A 22575-nucleotide genomic window follows, 5' to 3' on the forward strand; every position below is an offset into this window, starting at 1 on the left:
TCCTATCCCTCTCCATCCCACCCTATCCCTCTCCTATCCCACCCCTATCCCTCTCCCATCCCACCCCTTTCCCATCCCCGTCCCTCTCCCCGCCGGGCGCTGTCCACAGCCTGTGGTGCTGATCGCGGGGGCTGCGCTGGGCGTTTGGCCGCGGGGGGGCTGCGGGGGTGAGGGAGGAGGGCGGAGGGTCGTGGGGTGCAGGGGCCGCCCGGGGGGATCCCGGCTGGGGCCGCTGACAGCACAGACTGCTGCAGGCACCGGGGCACCGTTTATACAGGCAAACGAGGACAGTTGCTGGAGCGAAGCCCTTTAGTCGCCCGTCCCCACGCCCTCACCTGCAGCTCTCCCCAAGGGGCTGATAACGGCCCTATCTCTGCCTCCAGACTGGAGCGAGCGGTGCCCGAGCGGTTCTCCCGCTGGAAGAGCCGCCCAGGAGCCGGCCCAGCCCCTCTACCGGGGGTTTGCACCCACTTCAGCTCCTTGGTCCTGGTTATTCGCACCTGGCTTCACAGCGAGCGGCTCATAGGGGTGAGGGGAGGTGTAAGGGTGTCCCCCACCATGTACCGTGCTTTCAGGCTCTCGTTCAGCTGCCTCTCTGCTGGGTCTGTTTCAGCTCTGCGAGGGGCTCTTCCCACTCACCACCACCTTTGGGTCCTCCAGGGAAGGATGGGAAGGGAGCGGGTTGGGTGCCAGCGTGATTACTGAGCCCAGTTCAGCTCTGCCCAGCTCTCATCACCTTTTTTTCCCAACAGCACCAAGGCATTTCGAGGTTTTATTCCTTCCACAGGCTAAGCCCAGATGCAGTTTAGAGACACTGATCTGCAGCACTGCTCTCAAGCCTGTTTCTTTTACTCATTTTTGCGAGATGGATTCTTTTCTTTTGCTCCATTTCAAGCCTGACAGAGCCCCAACCCTTTCCCCAGGCAGGAACAGCCTGGTGTTTCCACCAGCCAGAGGGGCAGTCTGGGACTCCAGTTCAGTGTTGCAACTGCTCTGAACCACGTGTGGGGCAGATCCCAGTTCTCTGTGAATAGCCCAGACCAACAAGAAACTGCATTCAAGTCTTTCTATTTGAAGGAATTGTTTCTGGTCCGAGCGCACCTGTGGAAACACAGCCCGCGGAATAACCCTGCGCTACTCCCATCACTGCTGAAGTGAGAGCCACGTAGCCTGATGTTAACAATAAGAACTCTTTCACGTTGAACACATCGTGTCTGCTCTGTAGTGTCTTGTACCGGTTTCCTGTTGGCAGCTGAAGCCTGGTAGAGGTGGGCTTAATGATTTTCATCACCCACATTAATTTTCTTCACCCAGTGCATCAGCTCGGCTATGCAGCAGCCCCAGAAGAACTTGGTGGACTCTGGTCAATGTTTCCTACAGCAGAGCAGAGGTCACTCCAGCATCCTGCTTGTTTTGACTAAATTTGCCCATTTTGCAAGGCTCACCTCCAGTTTATACTTTCTGTAACTGAAAACAGTGGAGCGTCTCAGATCCACCACCTCCAGTAGGGAACCGCTTTGGCCTTTTTGTATTTATCAGTAATAGAACCCAAGAAGCCTCCTACCCATAAGCCTCATTTCTTTGTGTTTCTGGTGTGGAGCCCTTGAACCCCACCTTCCCTCCCCTCCCGGTGTATGGGCACTCTCCCTCAGGAGAGCAGCAGGAACATCAGGCTGGTGCCAACTCCCCCGGTGCTTCCAGCACCAGCCCTTCGGCATCGCAAGCAGCCTTTCCTCCTCCCAGAAAGGTGTCATCCGTCTTCCCAGGTAAGATGTGGAGAGGAAGGTGTCCAAGCCTTACCTTGCCACACCTCAGCCGTACCCTGTGTAAATTTTGCACACACCCCCCCCAAGGCATCGCAGCACCAGGTAACGTTCATATTCGACAGATAAGCAGAGCTTGCAGTCGCATGTGTTTACACTGTCATGGTGATGTTGTTGGGAAACGGAGTCAGGGACTTGAACAGGTTTTGCTCAGACATGAAAGCAAGAGACCTGCTCACTTCTCAGCCGAGTTTCCAACACGTGCAGCAGTTTCTCAGCTAAACTCAAGGAAAGCCAGGCCTAACCCAGCTGTGCAGGGATAGGAGGGACCTCGCAGCACAAGGGCTTTCCTGAACAACTGCTGGGGGCCGCTCCCCTTTTCTGGGAGAAGTGGAAGACTCACACATCAATAATTCCAGGACATAAGCTCTTTTTTTAACTCTCATACTTTATTTTGAGCTAGCCTGCATTATTCACTAAGTACTTGTCTGCTTGACACCACAGCCCAGGAACCCTCCCGCGTGCCCAGTGCGGAGGACACCAACAGCCCCACCTCAGGGTTCTTTGGTTAGAAAACAGGCTTTTAAAAAAGTCACCACTGCAATAGCAAAACCCAGCTTAGCTGCACACTAGAAGAACGTGTTACAACAGATCTGCTGCTGCCCAGGGCCCCGCACAGGCTGAGAACAGACATGGGGCTTTTTTCAAGTAAAAACTCCTCCAGAAGAGTTTAACTCACCCTGAACATCCAGCTTGGAGAGGAGACTTCAGCGTGAGTCAAATGCAAGAAGTCTGGGCAGACTGAGCATTTGTGAGAACAGAACCATGAAGGCCATTGCTTTTGCACTGCGGAGCAGCGCTCTGCTTCCCATGGGATAGCCCCGAACCCCCAGGAAGCCACACTCAGGATCCCAACCACTGCCCGATCCCTGCAAGAGCAGGGGCAGCTTCCTAGAGGAGCCGGCTTAAACGCAAAGCAGCTGCGCTAGCACGAGTAGGCCAGGAGTGCAGACACTTACACCTTAGTTCAGCTACTGAGCACATGCTTCAGCTTCAAATAAATATCTACGACCTCAGAACAGGAAACTCCACTTCCAGTACAATAAATAAAAAGATTGCATTTTCTATCGGCCTGTTTGGGAGTCAGTGTGGAATGTCACTGGCAGTGCTGAGTCCCATCTTAAGCGGTTAAGGCTTCCAGCTCTTTGGGCTTCAACAGCTTCTTGGCAGCGATGATGGTGTTCTTCATCAGCATGGCGACTGTCATGGGCCCAACTCCCCCGGGGACCGGAGTGATGTAGCTGGCTTTCTTCTTCACCCCTGCAGGAAGAGAAGCCAAAGCTTACCATGCAAGTCCAGAGCGGCCACACTTGCCAAGGGGCTGTCCAGCAGGGAGCTGTGACCAGCCTAACACTGCTAAAACCCCTTTGAGATTACCAGCTGAGGAACTGTTGTGTCTCAAGGTGGATGTTTTTCCCTGTTTTCCCAGGCAGGACAGAGCACACCCTCTGTGCATCCCTGCTCCTGAGCAAGCTTCACCACAAAGCGCAAGCTGGGGGAAAAGCAAAAAGCAAGGTACGATGGCTGGACTCAGAGCACAGAAGTGTCGAGTCCAAGACTAAACATGGGCTTTATCCGTGCCTTTGAAGGCAGCCACAATAAAATACAAAGCCTGGAACACTCCCCTCCTCTTTCTCGCAGGAGGCGGCTCCAGTGCCTTGTGCCAGGCATGGAGGGGCAAGGCTTGTTGCAACAGCCTGCTGGGTGCCGCTGCAGCTGAGCGGTGAGGACAGCCAGCGAACAGCAAGGCAGAAGGCAAGTTTTGCATGTTTTTACTTAAAAGCAGGGATATGAGTGATGAACTGGAGCAGAAGCAAAGCAATTTGGCTGCTTCGGCTCCACATGCATTGCGGCAAACATCTTAATCACTGCATGCTACAGAAAGGCTGCACCCTTGTGTATGGTACAGTAGAGCACCCTAGGTGTTTAACGCTCTGGGAATGAGATGCAGGGCATTTCCATACCTTCAAAATCCACATCCCCAACCAACCGTGATCTGGCAGTGACAGGATCCTGCACTCTCGTTATCCCCACATCAATAACCGCAGCTCCTTCTTTGATCATATCGGCTGTGATCAGGTTGGGTATGCCTGCGGGAAGAACAGAGCAGCATGCTCATGGCACTGCTCAACAGCCCCCTTGCTCCCCTGCACCCCATCTGCAAATCCTCCCACAGCTGCACAATCCCACAGCTGCACAATCCCACAGCTGCACAATCCCACAGCTGCACAATCCCACAGCTGCACAATCCCACAGCTGCACAATCCCACAGCCGCTCCTTGAAGTTAAGCTCAGTCAGAAATTTGAGTGGTTTACTTATAACCTTGGAGCATAAAAAAATGGAATCTACGCACAGAAAGAGGCCTAGCAAAGCAGCTGGACCAAAGTATCCTCTCCAAGTTGAAGCCTTACAGCTTTAAAGTCTGTGGCTGTTTGTTCACACAGCTCCAGCCGTGTTTTTGCACTATGTTGGCCCGTCAGAGCAGTAACCAAGGCCCAGCCTGGCTTCACCCAGGGCTGTAAAAACCCCAATGTGACATGGAGAGAGGGGCAGGAACAGCAGCTTGGGGCAGCTCCACCCTTTCAGGGAGGGGTATGTTTGTCTGGTTCTGCCACATACTCCCTCCCACACTCTTTTAACTCTTTCATGCAAGCCTTCCTCCCATCTGCTGATCACCTTAGGTAATTTACATTTTCTTTTCTGCCCACAGCAATTCTGTCATCATTATGTGCATCAACACCTTCCCTCCAACACCACTCTCAGTCCCTTCCAGCACTTTGTCTCTTCATTCCCCATTTCCAGCCTACATTTTCTCTTCTCCCTCCCCAAGCTCACACCTGGCTTGTGCTGCCAAATAGAACCCCCAAATCAGCCCAGATCCGCTGCTGATGAGCTTCCTCCATGCCAAGGGTATGGCCTGGAGAAAACCAATCCTCTGAGTGATTCCTTGTGCTCAGGAGATGGTGCTGCAGCTCTCCCTCAGCGTTCTTAGGTAAGCAGATGCTATCTCAGTGTTTTTTATTTTCTCCTCAGCACATACAGCACTGTAGGTGTTCCCCTGATCCAATCAGCTGCTCACTAGTGCCCCAAGCCCTCCTGCCAGATGGTATTTTACATTTCAAAGGCAGAGCTACAAACAGCTCCAGTGAGATCGGCTCCTAGGCTTAACCACAGGATAAACTGGCTGACTCAAGCAGCCCCTCGCTTGCCATCCTAGCCCTCACCAAGGGCCGCACCGGAATCCCCTGCGCTGCCAGAGCTGCTTCAGACAGGAAGGCCCCAGGACATTTGGTACCAACAGGATTGTATCCTGCAAGCACAGATTCCTATCAGAAACACCAGGCAAGCTGCAAGTACGGCAGCGCCCTGTGTGCCCTCGGCTGTGCTGTTCGAGCCGGGTCCTACCTGCTGCTGCCACCACGATATCGGCACGGATTGTGTGTTGCTTCAGCTGCTCCTTGGGAGTGTAGCGGTGGGATATTGTGACTGTGGCATCGCCTGCAAGAGTGGTTACATGGAGATTTAATTCACTCGTACTATCCAAACCTGGACAACTTCTCTAAACTTTCCCCTTCAAAACCACCTGTGTATTTATCATAGAATATTTTGGGTTGGAAGGGACCTTAAAGATCACCTAGTTCCACCCCCCTGCCATGGGCAGGGACACCTCCCACTGGATAAGGCTGCCTAAGGCCCATCCAACCTGGCCTTGAACATCTCCTCCAGGGATGGGGCAGCCACAGCTTCCCTTGGCAACCTGTTCCAGTGTCTCACCACTCTCATGGTGAAGAAATTCTTCCTAATGTCCAGTCTAAATCTGCCCCTCTCCAGTTTATACCTGTTCTCCCTTGTCCTATCACTACAAGCATTTATGAATAGCCCCTCTTCAGCTTTCCTGTAGGCCCTTCAGGTCTTATAGCGACAGGAAAGTTGCTATAAGATCTCCTCTGAGCCTTCTCATCTCCAGGCTGAACAACCCCTACTCTCAGCTTGTCCTCGTACGGGAGGTGCTCCAGACCTCCATCTTTGTAGCCTCCTCTGGACCCGTTCCAACAACTCCATATCTTTCTCACGTTGAGGGTTATCAGGAACACAAGAGTCTGCTGACAAACCCCAGGGAACAGCACAGGGAGCCAGAGGGCAGGATTGGTATGGAAGAGGACAAGGACCCAAGGACAAGGCTCCGAAATGTTACAGTGTTATGCACCAAGTTAACTCCGCAGCCTTGACTATAGCCCATGTGATGGGCTGAAGTCCTGGGACTGGCCTAGGAGCCCACAAAGGACGTGGCAGGCCAAGGGCTTCCTTCCACAGCCACCCAGCATAGAGGCTCCGAGGCCAACACGCTCCTACCTCCTGGGCGCTCATGCCTGCCGTCCGTGTGCAGCAACATGGCAATGGGCATGCCCACGTTCTTTGACCTGCCAGCCACCACCACATTTTTCCCGAGAGTTGGGATGCCTGCAGAGGACAAAATGGAGTCTTAAAACAAACACAAGCTGGAGTTACAGCAGGCAGCACCAAATACTACAGGAGCAGCAGCTTACCAGTCCTCTTGATGATCTCCCACACTCCCCATGGGGTAGCAGGTAGCATGGAATACTGGTCAAGGCACATGCGCCCCACATTTATCACATGAAAGCCGTCGACATCTTTGTCTGGACTCACAGCGTTGCATATCTTGCGCTCATCGATATGTTCTGGAAGAGAACAAAAAGCTTTAAACCCGAGAATCAGTCAAAAACCTGCTTTTTGCAGTCAGCCGGAGCCCTGACCCACAGCACCAGCCCTGTCAGCGTTCGGAAGCCTGAAACTACTCAAGACTTCAGTGAGCTCAAGGCCACCAGTTCCCAGCAGAAGGGGACTCGAACCATTCTGGGACTACAGTACAGCTGGTGCAAAGGGGGTATTTTTGGGCAGCCCTCAGTGTCACAGCCAAGTTCAAGCTACTGGCCCTGGAAGCTGACAATCCCCACACAAAACCAGATTTCTGTGGCCCCCAGCAATTTAACTCATACAGACAGCTGCAGGATGGAGGAGCTGCATCAGCTTTTTCACTCCGCCACCACAGGACAGCCCCTGCGCTGCTGCTTCTGGCTCAGACAAGCCTCAAAAAGCTTTATGCAAAAGTGAAACAGGCAGAGCTCTCACTACTTACCAGGTAATGGCAGCTGTACCAACAGACCATCCACATTGGCATCATTATTAAGATTGCTGATCAAATCCAGTAGTTCCTCTTCAGTAATAGAGGCTGGCCTGAGGATGGTTTCACTGCTGATTCCTGCGCGATCATTGAAAGCACCACATTAGAACCTCCTGTGCACAAGCAGGAGAGCAACTTCCTTAATCCCTGCAGATTTAAGCTGCTCAATTTCACTGCTCTATCAATCTGGCAGGCACACACCAAGGACCGTAGGCTTTGTCCAGCCACAAGCACCTTTCAGGCTGGAGACCTTCCCGAGTCTTGCAAGGTTTGGTTCAGGACCATCAGTATTGGTCTAATGACCTGGGAAAGACTGTTGGAAAGTAGAGAACCTCCAAGCGCAGGGAGGGCTTGGAGAAACCCAAAGTGTGCTACAGTGAACATGCAACCACACATCCTACAGTGCCTCTTGACACAGCGAGGAGACATTGGCCTAAAACTCTCAGCTCCAAAGGTGGCATCAGCAGCACAGACCCATGATAAAATGAAACCATTTATTGCCTCCTCTAAGCCCTTTCAACACATTTCCTCCAGAGCAAACTTGGCTGAACACTGAGCAGGACCTCAGCTTGCTAGACTGGAAGGAATCAGAGGCTGTCGAGCAATGACCATATCTCAGGCAGCAAAGGAGTGAAGGCAAATCAGAGCCTCGCCTGTGCTTTGTATGGCCCTGGGAAGGCTGTGAATCCAAACTACAGAGCCTGGCGTTGCCCTAAAGAACTCAAGCAGCACAGTGCACATGTGAGCCGTGCTTAATAACTACATCCCAGCGTAACAGTGAAGGCAACCAAAAGAATCTCAAGCAAGCACTGGGGCAAGCGTGGGCTGCTGTGCCAGGAGAGCACATCCCAGAACGCTTCCCCCAGCCTTCAGCACAGAGGGCTCCCAACTAAAGCAAGATAAAACCGTTACTTCATTCACTTTTTCAGAACACAGCGCAGGACATACCAACGTCAGCAGCGGCTTTGGTTTTGTTCAGTACATAGGAGTGACTCGCTGGATTTTCTCCGACAAGAACAACACTGAGGTGAGGTCTCTTGTTTCCAGCTGCTACCCACTGCTCAACCTCGTGACGGGCTTCCTCTCTGATCTGCCGGGCAAGCTTCCTTCCAGAAATCACAACTGCCTCATTTCTGCAACAGAAAAAGCATTGCCAAAGCAGTCAGCATCGTTAGCACCTTCAAATCCAAGCTCTGTCCAACACAGACCAGGAAACACAGATGCCAGGGCAGAACCAGCTCTTTGAGCTCTGGACACGTCCGTTGCACCTTTATTCCAAATGATACTGTGTTGGTCTTCGTTTATAGCTTCGCTGCCCAAAGCCAGGATCAGCAAACAGAACTGCCAGAGGGACCAACCTGTTTCTGCAACCAGAGAGAGCATTCACGCTGCACTCTGCAAGGCCAGAAACCCGCAGGCACCGATCGCTGGTGCGTGCACGTTTCAAGCTATGACAGGATCAGCTTCATTTTTAGAGAGTCAATCACCCGTTCCTTGTGAAGGTGCGAGAGCTTCACTACAGAACACTTGCACAAAGCACAACTTGCTCCGCTTAACTGGATCTTCCACCACCAGAGGGCTATCCAGTAACTCTGGCTCTTGGCCGCAGCCCCAGATGCCTGTTCCAAGGGCCATTCTGGAGATCTACTCTGCTACAAATCCCTCGTCGGTCCATCTAGCACAGCACGAAGCTCACGCAAGCCGGTCCTGCACCCTCCACTGCTCAAACAATCGCTGCCACCGTTCCAGCCATCCCCGAGGCTGCTAAAGCTGGGCTGGGGTCACAGCTTCCCCCACCCCGACATGCCTCCAGCTGGAGCAGAAGGGAATCTGCATCTCAAACCACCTCAGAACAGCTCCTCACACGCATTCCAGGTCTAAATCGGTAACAGGAATATCCAGCGACTGCCAGACACATTCCAGGCAACTGGACACCCTGCAGTATATCGAAAGGCTGGCCTGGCCTGCAGCTAGCAGGGAGGGGAAGGCTGCCAGCCCTCGCTCCTCATGCCTTCCCTTCAGGTTCCCATACTAACTCATTCAAACACCACTCACCGGCCCCTCTGTGCAAGGATTCACCTTCACAAGCTTCACTTCCAGACTTGCCGTGCTGCAAGGCCTCACACCAAGCACCTTGCACAGTTATTCCTACCTCGGAGCTGGAACAGGCAGAGCTGCTCCTGCAGTTCCAGCTGCCTGGCGTAGGGACCTTCTCCTACCTGGGATTCACACTCAGTCCCTCACCAGTTTCCTGACCTTCTCCGGGCACAGACCTAACCCTGGAGCTTGGGAAGAACCACATGAAGGGCTGCTCTGGACCTCGGCCAGCGCAGGACAGACCCAGGCCACCATCCCAGGCAGGAAAGTGAACACGTTGTGCCTGAACTCTTACTCAGGGATGAAGAGGATGTCTTGTGCTTCCTTAATCTCTGACCTACTCAAACATTTTCCCATATGCTGGGAATTAAATGTTATTTCGCTCCCTAACAACAACCACCCTATCCAAGCACCACCAACCCCACGCCAGCTCAGCCACTGACCAAGCTAATTTTTATGTTAGCTGACCACTAATTCTTATTTTAGCTTCCCCATGAAGATTCAGATGTAAAAGGCATTATTACAGGTACCTGGCAATCTCGGGAAAGGGGAATTCATTAAACCAGGGACCCCCCACGCCAAGAGCCCACCCCACTATCACCTTGGGTAAGGACAGGGAGAAGCCCCGAGCATTGCTGTGAACCCCAGGGGAGGCTAAACAAGAGCTCAGAAACCCCACGAGTGGGGAAACAAAGCCCCGGGTGGGGCTGGTTTGGTACCTCAGGACACCCACAGGGGACCCCGTGCCTCCCACACTGATGAAACTGGGGGCCCTTTGGTTGTGGGGGACTCGAGATGGGGAGCAACGAGGGAAAAGATGGGAGGCAGGAGGAGGGGGGACAGGGGGCCCTGAGGACACTTGGGCGGATGCAAGGGGGGGGGGTCTCTCGGGGGAGCGGAGAGCCCTTGAGGGGCTATAGGGGCCCTTGGGGAGCAGGCTGTGATGCAGGGGGAGGAAGGGGAATCCCTCGAGGGGGATCCTTGGAAGGGATGGGGAGAACGTGGGGAGAAGGAGGAGCCCTTCGGTGAGTGGGGTCAATGCGGGGGGGAGGGGGTACCCCCTCTTGGGGGGACCCTTAGGGGGAGATGTGGACCCCTTCGGGAGGGGAGGTGGGGGGGAAGGGACCCCCTTCGGGAGGGGGGAAGAGAAGGGAGGGAGGGGGGTGTCCCTAGGGATGGATGCAAGAGAGGGACACCTGGGGGAGTGGGGATCCCCCTCCGGAAAGGAACGTGGGAGGAAGGGACCCCCTGGGGGAGCATGTAGGGAAGAAGGGAGCAAGGGTGGGGGTCCCCTGGAGGTAGATGCAGGAGGGGGACATCTGGTGGGGACCGCGTTCAAGAGGCGATGTGGGGGGAAGGGACCCCGTTAGGGAGGACTGGGGGGGAAGAAGGGAGAGAAGGGGGGTCCCTGGGGGGAGATATGGGGAAGGAGGGGGGCCTGTTGTGGGGGAGGAAGATGAAGGTCGGTGACACCTGGGGGATGGGGACCCCCTCGGGGATAGGTGGGGGCGATGCGGGGGGAAGGGACTCCCTCGTGGGGGGAGATCCCGGGCCCCTCGGGGGGAGGCGGCGCCCCGGAGCCGCTGCCCCACGCAAGGCGGGCGCGGGATTTCATCAGCCTGCACCGCTCGCGGCGGCCACTGGGGGCCCCGCTCGGTCCCACCGGTCCCGGTCCCGCCCCTCCCAGCTCGTACCTGGCGGTGCCGAGGTGCAGGCGGCGGCCCCGCGGGGCGGCGCGGCCGAGGGCGAGGGCGCGCAGCGGGCACAGCGCGGTCGCCATGGCAGCAGCGGCTACGAGGAACGCGCGGGAAGGAATCACGGATCTCGCGCCGCACCGCCTTATATAGCGCGAGACCCGCCCGCTCCCCTCCGGGCGGCCAATGGAATACGGCGGTGAGGGGAGGGGGCGGGGCCGAGAGGAGAATGTTGGGTGTGATTGGTGGAGCTGGAAGGGGGCGGGGCTACATGGCACTGGGAATTGTGAGGTGGGCGGGGCTTCCCTGCCCGGATTGGGCACGGCGGCGCTGATTGGCTGCGCCGGAGCGGCTGCAAGAGCGGGAGTGGGTTGCGTGAGGCGAAGAGGGTGGGGGGGAAGGAGAGGGCGGGGCATTGGGGCGGGGCCTGGGGCCAGGGGGGCGGGGCCTGGGGTCAGGGGGCGGGGACTGGGGGCAGGGGATGAAGGCCAGGGTGGGATTGGGGTTGAGAGGGAGAATGGGATTGGGGTTAGAGCTGGGATATTGGATGGAATTAAGAGTTGGAACTGTGTTAAGAGCTAGGAGAAAGGATGGGAGTGAGGTTAGAACTGGGATTAGGGATGAGATAGGGGCTGGGATTGGGACTCGGATCAGAGTTAGGGATATGAGGTTAAGGTTAGGGCTGGGATTAGGACTAGAGCTGGGGTTAGAAATGGGATAGGGGCTGGGAATGGGGCTTGGATCAGAGTTAGGGCTGTACGATTAGGGTTAGGGCTGGGACTGGGGTTGGGATAGGGGCTATTGCCGGGATTAAGGTTGGGATAGGGGCCAGGAGTGAGATTAGAACTAGGAGAAGGGATGGGATAGGGGCTGGGATTGGGACTTGGATCAGAGTTAGGGCTGTGGGATTAGAGTTAGGGCTGGGATTGGGACTAGAGCTGGGATTGGGATTACATCTGGGATTTGGGGTTAGATAGGATAATGGCTGGGATTGGGGTTAGAGCTGGGATGGGAATCAGAGTTAGTGCTATGAGATTGGAGATAGAACTGGGATAGGGGTCCATATTTGGATTAGAGCCGGTATTTGATTTAGAGCTAGTATAGGGGCTGGGGTTAGAGCTGGGAATGGGGCTGGGACTGGGTTTACAGCTGGGACTGGGGTTACAGCTGGGATTGAGGATGGGATAGGAGTTAGGGCTAAATGTGAGATTAGAGATTGAGGTTCAGACTGGGATTGGGTCTCAGATGAGAGTTAGGGCTAACTTTAGGATTAGGATTAAATACAGGATTGGGATTCGAGCTCAGACTGGGGTTAGAGCTGGGATTAAGTGTGGGATCAGATTTATAGCTCACTGTGGGAATGGGGTTTGAGCTGGGAGCAGGGCTGGGACTGGCGTTAGAGCTGGGATTAGGGAGCCCAGGGTCCCCAGGCCCATGTGGAGGGGGCTTTGTGGGGGTCCCCAGGCCCATGCAGCACCAGCCCCGCAACAAAGCCGCCTCTCACGATGATGGCCCGGCTCCTTCTAAAGCCCCGCCCCATCGTCTGAAGCCCCGCCCCCGAATGAAGCCCCACTACATTCTCCCGCGAGGCCCCGCCTCCATGCATGAAGCCCCGCCCCTCTCTCTGGAGACACTGCCCATCTAATCCTAAGCCCCGCCCCCTCCTGAGGCCCGGCCCCATCCCAAGCTCTCGCGAGACCTGGGGGGGGGGGGCCCGGTCGCTGGCCTCCGCCCGGGGCTCGCCTCGCTGCGATCGCCATGAGCTTCCTCTTGTGAGAGAGCGGCCCGGGGGCTGCGGGGGGCTCGGGGCCTGGCCTGTGCGGGAGGGGGCGGCGCCCTTAGGGTCAGGCCTAGGAGCGGGGGAAGCCTTTGGAAGCCTTGAGGGCTGTGTCTGCGTGGGCTTGGGGGGAGAGGGTTCTTGGGTGTGAGGGGACTCAGGGCCTGGCGGGGGTCCTCCTGGCAGTGTTCCAGAGCTTGGGGCAGGTGCTGGGGAGCGGGGGGCCCTGAGCAGCCTCGGGGAAGGCTCCTGGGGGTCGAGGCCCCCGGTGGCTCCGGAAGCTCTTGTGCCAGGCCTTGATGGGCTCTTGGGGGAAGCCCCTGGGGACTCCGGAGGGTCAGGGGAGCACAGGGGAGGAGCGTGAGCCCGCGGAGGCGGCCCTGGGGTGCAGGGGGGTTGGGAATGAGCCTGGGAGGAAGGCGGGCTGAGAGCAGGTGCCTTGGGGTCCCAGGCCAGGGTGGGGAGGGGAGCTGGGGGTCGCTATGTTGGGCCAGTGCCACAGAGGGGTTCAGGGGGATGTATGGGGGATGGGGGGGCCTTTTGGGGGGCAGTCTTAGGGGGAAGGCTCTGGGGAGGGGTTGCTTTGTGGGGGTTAATCCCTCTCGGGTGGGGTGAATTTGAGGGATGGGTATTCCAGGGAAACTGGGGGAGGTCCTGATGGGGGCTAGGGGGGTTCTGAGGCCCTGGGAGATGGGAGGTAACTTTGGGATTGTGGAGTGAGACAGAAATGTGTGTCTCCTCCCACAGCTGCCACCTGGGTGGGCTTCAGGTGGGCCTTACCCTCATCTGTGGGCAGGCAGGAAGTGGTGGGAAGGGTGTTGGCTCCTGGTACCAGCTGGTGTTGTGTGAGGGGCTGCCCTCCTGTGTGCAGGGCAGGCCTGGCTGCAGGTAAAGGGTGTTCAGCTGTTAGATCTGCAGGTCTGTGGTGTCAAAAATGCATCTTTAACAGCTTATAAGGGTGGGCTGCTGCACGCCTGCGTTGCTGTGGAGGTTTGTAAAGTGTGAGAGAGCTCCTGGCTCTTAAGGCCCAGCAGGTGCTGTGGATGAGGACTGGAGGCATTTTGTGGCATAAGAAGGGGCTGGGGAGCCTCTTCCTAGGGCTGATGATGCACTGGGTCTGTGTTTTGAACCCTGTGCCTTGGGTCAGTGATGCGCCAGGCCTGCATTCAAGCTGCAGCAGGAGGCAGCGGCTTGGTTTAAGAGCAAGCTGGATCTAAATGTCTTTTATTGCTGCACTGAGCGTTGTGCATAAAGTGTGCAAAGCTGTAAGGTGGCACCAGGAAGGCACTGCGAGGTGCGTGCCAGCCAAATGCATCTGGTTGAGTGCATGAGGAGCAGGACACTGGCAGTGCCAAGCGGTGCGTGCCAGTTTCCCTTGAGCCATGCTTTGGCTCTGGCTCTCCTGTTGTTGCATCACTCTCCCTCGGAAGCAGAGAGCTGCTGGGGTCTCAAAGCTAATGTTTTGTGGTGGAGAGGTGTCAAAATTCATCCCGTTTTTGGCAGCGTTGGCTGTTCAGGGAGAGGCTGCGGAACTGCTGGTCCTGCTGGATGGACAGGGGAGTTTGTTGAGGAGTTGTGCGATGGCTCAGCTGCCGACCACAGCTGTGGGTACAACAAGGGAAGGGAGAATTGCGGTGATGATTTGCATTTCAGGGCTGGAGTCTGTTAAGCGGCTATTTTTAGCAAACTTATTTCCTACAACCCATTTGAGCATCTAATATTTGTGGCTGTCCAGCAGACCTGGCGGCAGTCAGCAGGTCAACAGCTCCTTCCCAGTGGAGCTACGTGGGCTTTGCTTCCCATGACCAAAAGTGACTGCTGCTTTGATGAAGCTTTGGGCCTTCGCATCGAATGCTCTTTGCAATTTTGAAAAGAGCAGGTGGAAGAGGGAAGGGTGTGTTGGTGCTTTTTTTGATGCTGTAGGAATGCTTCAGCCTGCATGTAGGATGGCCTGCTCCGATGGTGGGGAAACGGGGAAGGGCTGGTGTCACCCTGGTTAAAAGTGCTGAATGGCAAGGGGTTAAAATGGGAAATGTTTCTGGGAAGGGAGCACCATGTAAAGGATGAAATGGAAATGTTTTCTCTCTTGTCAGTGGGAGTCGATCTTCAAAAACATTCAAACCCAAGAAGAACATTCCTGAAGGCTCCCATCAGTATGAACTCTTGAAACATGCGGAAGCAACTCTGGGGAGTGGTAATCTTCGACAAGCGGTTATGTTGCCAGAGGGAGAAGACCTTAACGAGTGGATCGCAGTTAACAGTAAGTCTTATGAGAGAAGGATCCATCTGAGCATGGAGGTGGAGAGGAAACCCCAAAATCTCTCCTTTTATCCTTAAAAGAACCTAGAACTTCCCCAAGTAAAACTTATATCCTAGGCATGCTCTGTTTCGGTACCCAAGTTGGGATGAAAGGAAAGAAAGCATGATGTGCCAACAGCAGATGGGTCCTGCATCTAAGGGACGAAAACCAAACCAAACCTGGGGCTTTGGGGGGTTTTGAGCTCAGACTTGCACTGATAGTTGGGTTTGTGGATGGTTACTTTAGTACCTTGGAGTAAAAAGCCTCGAATGTGGATGTTTGGAATGACAGTATTAAATTGATCAGCTGCAAAAATGGTGATGGCGAACAGTCCAGGGAAAAGCACAACAGTGTTGTCGACTGAACTTCGGGTTTGTGGAGTTCCTTTTTTTCTTTCTATTTTCATGTTGTTATTGCTGCGTTTAAAAAGCTAAATATTGCAACTTTATTTGCCTTTAGCAGTTGCTCTTCCCAGCCTTCACCTTTGTTTCTTTGGGGGTTAGAGGATGAAAAAGTAGTTTTCAGCAGGGGAGAACAGTAAGTCAGGCCACAAGCATTGAGCCAAAAGAAATGATGATTGAAATCAATCAGGTTTTTGAGGTACCATCATTTTCCAAGGGCATCTGGAACCCCGAGCAGTCATTTCTGAGGTGTAGAAGGCAAAGTGGAGCTTTGTGCTGTACAGATTGGTTAAGGGCGGTCCCGAGATGGTGAAAACTGATGCAGCAATTCAGATTCCTAGACGGGCGAAATATCTCAAAGCTGTCAGTTGCTTGGCATTGTACGGGTGCTTGACTTTGCTGTGAGTTCTGTGGTGCGTTCTACCTCGCAGCAGCGATCCTCGGAGGCTGCGCAAGATGAAGGAGAGTGATCTGGTACTCCGCTGTGCTTCGTGTTTGCACTTAGAGTAAACTTGCTGTGTTTCCTTCCCAGCGGTGGATTTCTTTAACCAAATCAACATGCTGTATGGGACCATCACGGAGTTCTGCACGGAGGCGAGCTGTCCGGTCATGTCCGCGGGACCAAGGTGAGAAGCTCATTGCAGTCTGCAGCCACAATTTGAACGTGGGGAAGCAGGCGAGTGTGTGGGTTGCTTGACGCTGTGTAGAAAGAAGCTGAAAAGAGAACGGGATGTGCCCAGATGGGGTCAGGGCACAGCATCGTCCTCCCTGGTGTTGTTTATGCAGGCGTGAAGCCATGCTGTCTGCTAGGGAGGCTGCTTTGGTAACCACTGGTCTGTCCGGTATGTGGAGTGGCTGGACGGGAGGTGCACACATGTGGATCTCTTTTTCTTCCCCTCCCTGTCGATTGGGTCCCTGTGTTGTTTGGAAGCTGACAAGATGTGTTGTTGAAATGGTTTTAGGGAAAATGGAGGTTTAAATTGACTTGGAAGTACCTGGTCTTGCTGTCAAAGTCCCGTAGCGGCCTCTCTGTGTGCCATCTCGCAGAGCCCTGCTCCAAGAGGCCGGAATGTGGTTTTCCTGAGCACGAGTGGTTCAAGTTGTTGCTGCCAGCAGAGGCCAGGATGCGAGATGGTGTGAGGCATGCGGGTGCTCGGGTCAGCATACTGTATGGTGTGTGTGAGGGCTGCGCTGGGGGAAGACAGCAGCCTGACACCATCACCGCTGCGGAGAGTCAAAGCTGGGAAGGGAACCTCATGGTGCCTTTGAGTCCTGCCGATTCCTCTGGCGCATCGAGGCTGGTATCGCCTACCCTGCCGGATCGGCCCAGCCTAGTGTGTTCACCCTGGCTCAGACTGAGAGGGCACGAAGCGCCTGCTGTCAGGGCAGTGCTGGGGGCTCTTGTCCCCAGTTTGCACTGGTGCCTGTTGTGCGGGCGGTGGTCTTTTGGGAGGGATGTTTAGCTCGCTGATGTAGCGTGACTGCTGTGTAGGAGGTCTGGGAAGCACAGAAGGTGGAAAGGAAACAGTGAAAGAATTTTAGAGAGGCACCTTGTTGTTTTCCTCCTTCACCTGCGGGGAGGTTTTGTTTGGATTCTGTGCTTGCGTATTTTGCTGAGCTGAAGCTGCAGTGGGCTGCCTGGTTTTTAAGGTTGCTCAAGGCTCTTTGTTTGGCAGGGCAGTGGCATGGAGTCTGGCTGGCAGGCAGTATCCGTGAGTGTTAATGTCCTGCCCTGCTTTCTACCCAGCGATATTGAGATCCCAAGTTCCTGTTTCTATATTTGGGGACACTTCCTGTAGCAACTTCCTGTTTAAATGGCACTGCTCATTTTCACTTGTTGTCGGTTGAGAGGCGACAGTCGAACGTGGGGGTTTTCGCCCCTGCTTTTGGGTGATTTAGCAAAAGATCTTGGAGAAGGCGGGCTGTGTTATCATGTAGTGTTGCAGTCAGTGTCTGCCCCAGTTTGGAGGAGCTGTGGGATCGATAAGCACACGAGTCAATTTGAGATGGCAGCTTCCCTGAGGAGATGGCGTTGCCTGCTGTGATGTGGAGGAAGCTGGGGGCCCAGAAATGTAGTTCTTCCCCTCCAAGCCAAGAATTTGTTTTCCTTCCCTCTCCCACAGGTACGAGTACCACTGGGCGGACGGCACCAACATAAAGAAGCCGATCAAGTGCTCAGCTCCCAAGTACATCGATTACTTGATGACGTGGGTGCAGGACCAGCTGGATGACGAAACGCTCTTCCCTTCCAAGATCGGTAAGCACGGCTTCACGACATAACAGGCCTCGCCTATGGGACGGAGGCACTGCCGCAGCTTCTCACTTTGGTTCTTGTGGCAGAACTAAAGGACTTATCCCTGCACATTGGTACGTTTCAGGTGTCCCTTTTCCCAAGAACTTCATGTCAGTGGCCAAGACGATCCTGAAGCGGCTGTTCCGTGTGTACGCCCACATCTACCACCAGCACTTCGACTCTGTCATGCGGCTGCAGGAGGAGGCCCACCTCAACACCTCCTTCAAGCACTTTATCTTCTTCGTGCAGGTGAGTGGCAAAACCGCACCCAGTCGCTTGGAGTTCTTGTTCCCTGTTTGCTTTTAAAGGGAGTTGGGCTTCAAGCGCCTCCTGGCTCTCTGAGATCTACAGCTGTGGTGTGTGCCAGCAGATAACGCTCAGCCCCCACCCTCCCTGTGCTGTGCAGACCGTGGTTTTGCGCCTTTGTGGTTTTGCGGCCTTGGGGTTTTTTGCAGGGAGGCCGAGTTGGCTCTCAATGCTTTAATTTCCCTCTCTGGTTTTAGCCGTCGGCCTGCAGCAAAAGAAACCAAGCTGGGAGGGGAACCTGGGACGTTAGTAGCTCAGGAATTGACTCGGAAGGAGTAGCAGCAGCACCTTTTTTTCCCTTGCCAGTATTTTAACAACCTGTACTGTGAGCCGCACGTGCATCTCAGCATGCGGCGCTGCATGGTGCCTCTCAGTGATGCGGCAGGAAAAGTTATCTCAAAATGCTTGAATTTCAACCCAGAGAGAAGGGAGTGGTGGCAGCTGTGGTCGTGCCTGGTGGGATTCTCTTGGGAGCTGACACACAGTTCCAGGGCAAGTCCCCAGCACATGAACAGTGGCCAGACACGTCTACCAGCAGCTTTTGGAGAGCTGATCTTAGTTTTTGTGTTGTGTTTTTCCCTGTTAGGAATTCAACTTGATCGACAGGCGGGAGCTGGCTCCTCTGCAGGAACTGATCGAGAAGCTGGGCTCCAAGGACAGATAAGCTTTCCCCAGGAGGACCCTTTCGGCTGCTCCTTTCCGCTTTGTACGCCAGCCACTTCTGCGCTTTGCCTTCAGCAACACAAGCCCTGAGATGCCAGCGAGCGCTCCAAGTGGCGTTGGTCTCCAAGGCCAAGCGTCGCTTCTGCTGTGTGGCAGCTGCAGCCCGCACTGTTTCAGAAGCTGCTGGCGCGCTGTGACTCCCCCGTGGTGCCCACTTGGTTTTCTAGGCCACGTGCTCGAGTCTGGCAGGAGCCGTGGTCTGGCTGAGGATGGGACTCGGACTCGGAGCAGGTTTCGTTCAAGTGCCACATGGCTGCTTTCTCCTCCCGGAGGCAGAGTTTTCCTCTGGGCCCACGGACACAGCCCAGTCTACGTGGGAATGCTTCCCTGGGGCGGGGCAGAGAGGCGCAGCCGATTTTCAGAAGTGCTTTTTTCAGATGAGGTGCACTGAGAGCCTTAAGCTCCCCTCGGGCAGCAGCGTTGTCAGGGGAGGACAAAAAGTGCCTGGGCTGGAGGGGGCAATGGGCTGGCGTTCCCGGTGCGGGGGCCGAGGGAGGGACCCTGCTGTGTGGCAAGGCAATAATAAAGTTTCTCCTTCCTGTTCTTTCAGAGGAAGGGGCTGCTGCTCCTCCTTCGCCCTCCCCTCACAGCCCCCACCCCACAGAGGCGCCTGAACGGGGGCAGCCCCCCCGGCCCCCTCAGTGACAGCGAGCCCGGGAGCGCGGGTGGGAGCAGCTTTATTGAGCGTCAGGGCTTGGGGGTGGAGGTGAAGATGCGCAGCCCGTGCATGGTCCTGATCTCCTCGCTGAGCGCCTGCGACAGAGAGCGCAGCGTGAGAGCAAGGCAGGGGCACAGAGACACACGCAGACACACACACGAGCACAGCTCTCCATGCTCTGAGCACTGTGCGTGTGCACAGACACACAGAGCCCAACTGTGAGCATTGTGCGTGCACACACACAGAGCCCAGCTGTAAGGGCTGTGCACACATACACAGAGCCCAGCTCTGTGTGCTGTACACACACACAAACCCCCCCCCACCCCGCCGGGCTGTGCACACACACACACACACACACAGAGCCCAGCTGGAAGGGCTGTGCACACATACGCACACACAGAGCCAGGCTGTAAGCACTGTGCGCACACACACACACACACACACACACAGCCAGGCTGTGAGCACTGTGCACACACACACACACAGAGGCTGTGAGCGCTGTGCATGCGCACACACACACACAGGCTATGAGCGCTGTGCACGCACACAGACACACAGAATAAGGCTGTGAGTGCTATGCACACACACACACAGAGCACCCAGATGTAAGCACTGTTCACACCTGCCTGCTCCCGCTCCCGCCATTCGCACCTGGTTCACCATACGGTGCTGCTGCAGTGGCCGCTTGTCCCTGAACTCCTCCGACTCGATGTGGATCTCGTACATGGCACCGCAGCCCCCTGGGAATAGAAAGGCAGCAGCAAAGTCCTGAGCAATGGCAAGGGTCCTGCTCGTTCCGGTGTCCCCACAGTGAGGAGGGCTGGGGACAAAACCAGCTTGAGAATGGGGAGGGAGAGCAGCAAGGAGCTTTTTCCATACCTGAAATATCCACGACTTTGATGGCAGAAGCGCGGGGGAATTTCTCCCGCAGGACCTGCGTCACTCGCGCCTCCCCGTCTGTCTGTGAGGTGAAGCTTCGCCAGGAGCTGCACCGCAGGAAGAGCTGGGAGCGCAAAAACAGCCCTGAGAAAACAAGGGTACACAGCCCCCCCACTCATGGGATGGGACAGGGCCACTGGCACCGGAGTGGGCACCATCCTCTCATGGGGGAGAGGGGACCAGGACCGGAGGGGCACAGAGCACTGCTCGGAGCTGGGATGGGGCCACGGGGACGGGAAATGGGGGCGCCGGGGGGGCACAGAGCACTGCTGGGGGCTGGGATGGGGCCACGGGGACGGGAAATGGGGGAGCGGGGGGGGGCACAGAGCACTGCTCGGGGCTGGGATGGGGCCACGGGGACGGGAAATGGGGGAGCGGGGGGGGGGCACAGAGCACTTCTCGGGGCTGGGATGGGGCCACGGGGATGGGAAATGGGGGCACCGGGGGGGCACAGAGCACTGCTCGGGCGCTGGGGGCTCAGCGGGGGGGTCTGAGATGGGGCACCGCGACAGGGATACACGGACAGGGACACACGGACATAGTCAGGGACACGCAGACAGGGACAAATGGAGATGCGGACACATGGACAGAGAGAAACCGACAGGGACACGCGGACACGAACGGGCGGACACAGGGAGAGACAGACGAACGGACAGGGACACAGGGCCAGGCAGACACACGGGCACGCGGACAGGGACACCCGGGCAAGGACAGACAGGCAAGGACAGGCGGACGCAAGGACAGACGGACAGGCAGCAGGTCTCGCACCGGTCCCCGGCCCAGCAGCCCCGCCGCGGCCATCCCGGCGGCGCGCTCCGATGACGTCACTGGGCCGCTCCGGCGTCTCCGCGCGCCGAGGGGCGGGGCCGGGGCAGCCACAGCGCCCCCTGCCGGGCGGAGGGGAGCCCGCAGCCACAGCCCGGCCCAGCCCCACCCCCGGGCTCCATCCTGACCCTCCCGCCCCACCCCGAGAGCCCCATTCCTACCCCTTCCCATGCCCATCTCTAAGACCCCATCCCGACTCCTCCCTTCCCAACCCAGACCTCATCCCGACCCCCCATTCCCACCCCCAGACCCCATCCCGAACCCCCGTACCCAGGCTCCGTAGTGACCCCTCCATCCCACCCCTAGAATCCCATCCCTACCTGCCATTTCCAACCCAGACCCCATCCCGCACCCTCCCCATTCCCAATCCATCCCGCACCCTCCCCATTTCCAACCCAGACCCCATCCCGCCCTCCCTGCCATTCCCACTCCATCTCCCATCCCGACCCTGCATTCCCACCCCTAGGGCCCATCCCAATCTCTCATTCTCACTCCATCCCTGATCCCGACCTTTAATTCCCAACCCTGACCCCATCCTGACCCCCCATTCCCAATCCAGACCCCATCTCAACCCCACATTCCTACCCCAGACCCCATCCCGACTCTCAATTCCCACTCCATCCCTCATCCTGACTCCCTGTTCCCAATTCAGACCCCATTCGGACCACCAATTCTCACCTCCACGGCCCCATCCTTATCTCCCATTCCCATCCCATTCCCGTCCCAAGGGCCCATCCCAACCCTCCCCATTCCAAACCCAGACCCCATCCCAAACCCCCCATCCCTCCCATTCCCAGCCCAGACCCCATCCTGACGCCCCAATTCCCGCCCCCAGGGCCCATCCTGACCAACAATCCTCACCCCAAGACCCCATCCCGACTCTCCATTCCCAGCTCAGCATCCATCCTGATGTCCCCATTCTCCCACCCCATCCCGACCCCAAATTCCCACCCCAGAGCCCCATCCAACTCTCCCCCCCCTCCATTCTCAACTGCGGCTCCATCCTGACCCCCCCATTCCTACCCCTAAGATCCTATCCCAACCCCCCACTCCCACCCCCAGGCTTCATCAGGACACTCCCATCCCCACCCCTAAAACTCCATCCTGACCCTCCCCCATTCCCACCCCGGTTCCCCATCCCAACCCTCATTCCCACCTCCAGGTTCCATCATGATCCCACACCCCCATCCCACCCACCCCCACCCCATTCCCACCCCTAAAACCCAATCCTGACCCCCCTCATTCCCACCCCAGATCCCATCCCGTCCCCCCCAGGAAGAGCCAGGGCCGTGTGTTGAGTGCAAAAAATAAATATAAAATTTATTAAAACACCCACAATATTTTAAAGAGATCGGGAATAACAGAGGCCGCGAACTCAGAATAAAATACAAATTAAAAAAACAACAACAAAACAAAGAACAAAACCAAAACCGGGGAGGGGAGAAGGGGGAGGATCCAACCTTGCAATTTTTAGGCATCCTAAAAAATAAATTTACCAAAAAACACAGAGGGGAAGGGAAACCGAACCGGGTGTTG

General features: G+C 56.1%; 3 protein-coding genes across 5 annotated transcripts; 1 reads left to right on the forward strand and 2 right to left on the reverse strand.

Annotated features, from left to right (window-relative positions):
* Window positions 1–1947: 1947 nt before the first annotated feature.
* Window positions 1948–10976, reverse strand: MTHFD2 (methylenetetrahydrofolate dehydrogenase (NADP+ dependent) 2, methenyltetrahydrofolate cyclohydrolase). Its single transcript, XM_054088766.1, has 8 exons — window positions 10819–10976; window positions 7976–8160; window positions 6983–7105; window positions 6372–6524; window positions 6178–6285; window positions 5230–5322; window positions 3788–3913; window positions 1948–3083 (listed from the first exon to the last, which is right to left on the reverse strand). Exons 1-8 carry the CDS (start codon window positions 10902–10904, stop codon window positions 2944–2946), a joined length of 1014 nt encoding a protein of 337 aa, XP_053944741.1. The 5' UTR covers window positions 10905–10976; the 3' UTR covers window positions 1948–2943.
* A 1500-nt stretch (window positions 10977–12476) lies between these two features.
* Window positions 12477–19166, forward strand: MOB1A (MOB kinase activator 1A). Of its 2 annotated transcripts, none has more exons than XM_054088768.1 (6): window positions 12477–12590; window positions 14689–14855; window positions 15828–15921; window positions 17419–17552; window positions 17674–17837; window positions 18481–19166. In XM_054088768.1, exons 1-6 carry the CDS (start codon window positions 12577–12579, stop codon window positions 18556–18558), a joined length of 651 nt encoding a protein of 216 aa, XP_053944743.1. In that variant the 5' UTR covers window positions 12477–12576; the 3' UTR covers window positions 18559–19166. The 2 variants fall into 2 exon arrangements, with proteins under 2 accessions (XP_053944743.1, XP_053944742.1); XM_054088767.1 differs by lacking the exon at window positions 12477–12590 and adding an exon at window positions 13300–14489.
* Window positions 19167–19277: 111 nt separating this feature from the next.
* Window positions 19278–21071, reverse strand: BOLA3 (bolA family member 3). 2 transcript variants are annotated; one of them, XM_054088770.1, is made up of 4 exons: window positions 20983–21071; window positions 20155–20278; window positions 19927–20015; window positions 19278–19370 (listed from the first exon to the last, which is right to left on the reverse strand). In XM_054088770.1, the coding sequence occupies exons 1-4, from the start codon at window positions 21013–21015 to the stop codon at window positions 19305–19307; spliced, it is 312 nt and encodes a 103-aa protein (XP_053944745.1). In that variant the 5' UTR covers window positions 21016–21071; the 3' UTR covers window positions 19278–19304. The 2 variants fall into 2 exon arrangements, with proteins under 2 accessions (XP_053944745.1, XP_053944744.1); XM_054088769.1 differs by having other exon boundaries at window positions 20965–21029.
* Between the last annotated feature and the right edge of the window lie 1504 nt (window positions 21072–22575).

Source organism: Cuculus canorus, chromosome 26, assembly GCF_017976375.1.
Source record: "Cuculus canorus isolate bCucCan1 chromosome 26, bCucCan1.pri, whole genome shotgun sequence".
Taxonomy (NCBI): domain Eukaryota; kingdom Metazoa; phylum Chordata; class Aves; order Cuculiformes; family Cuculidae; genus Cuculus; species Cuculus canorus.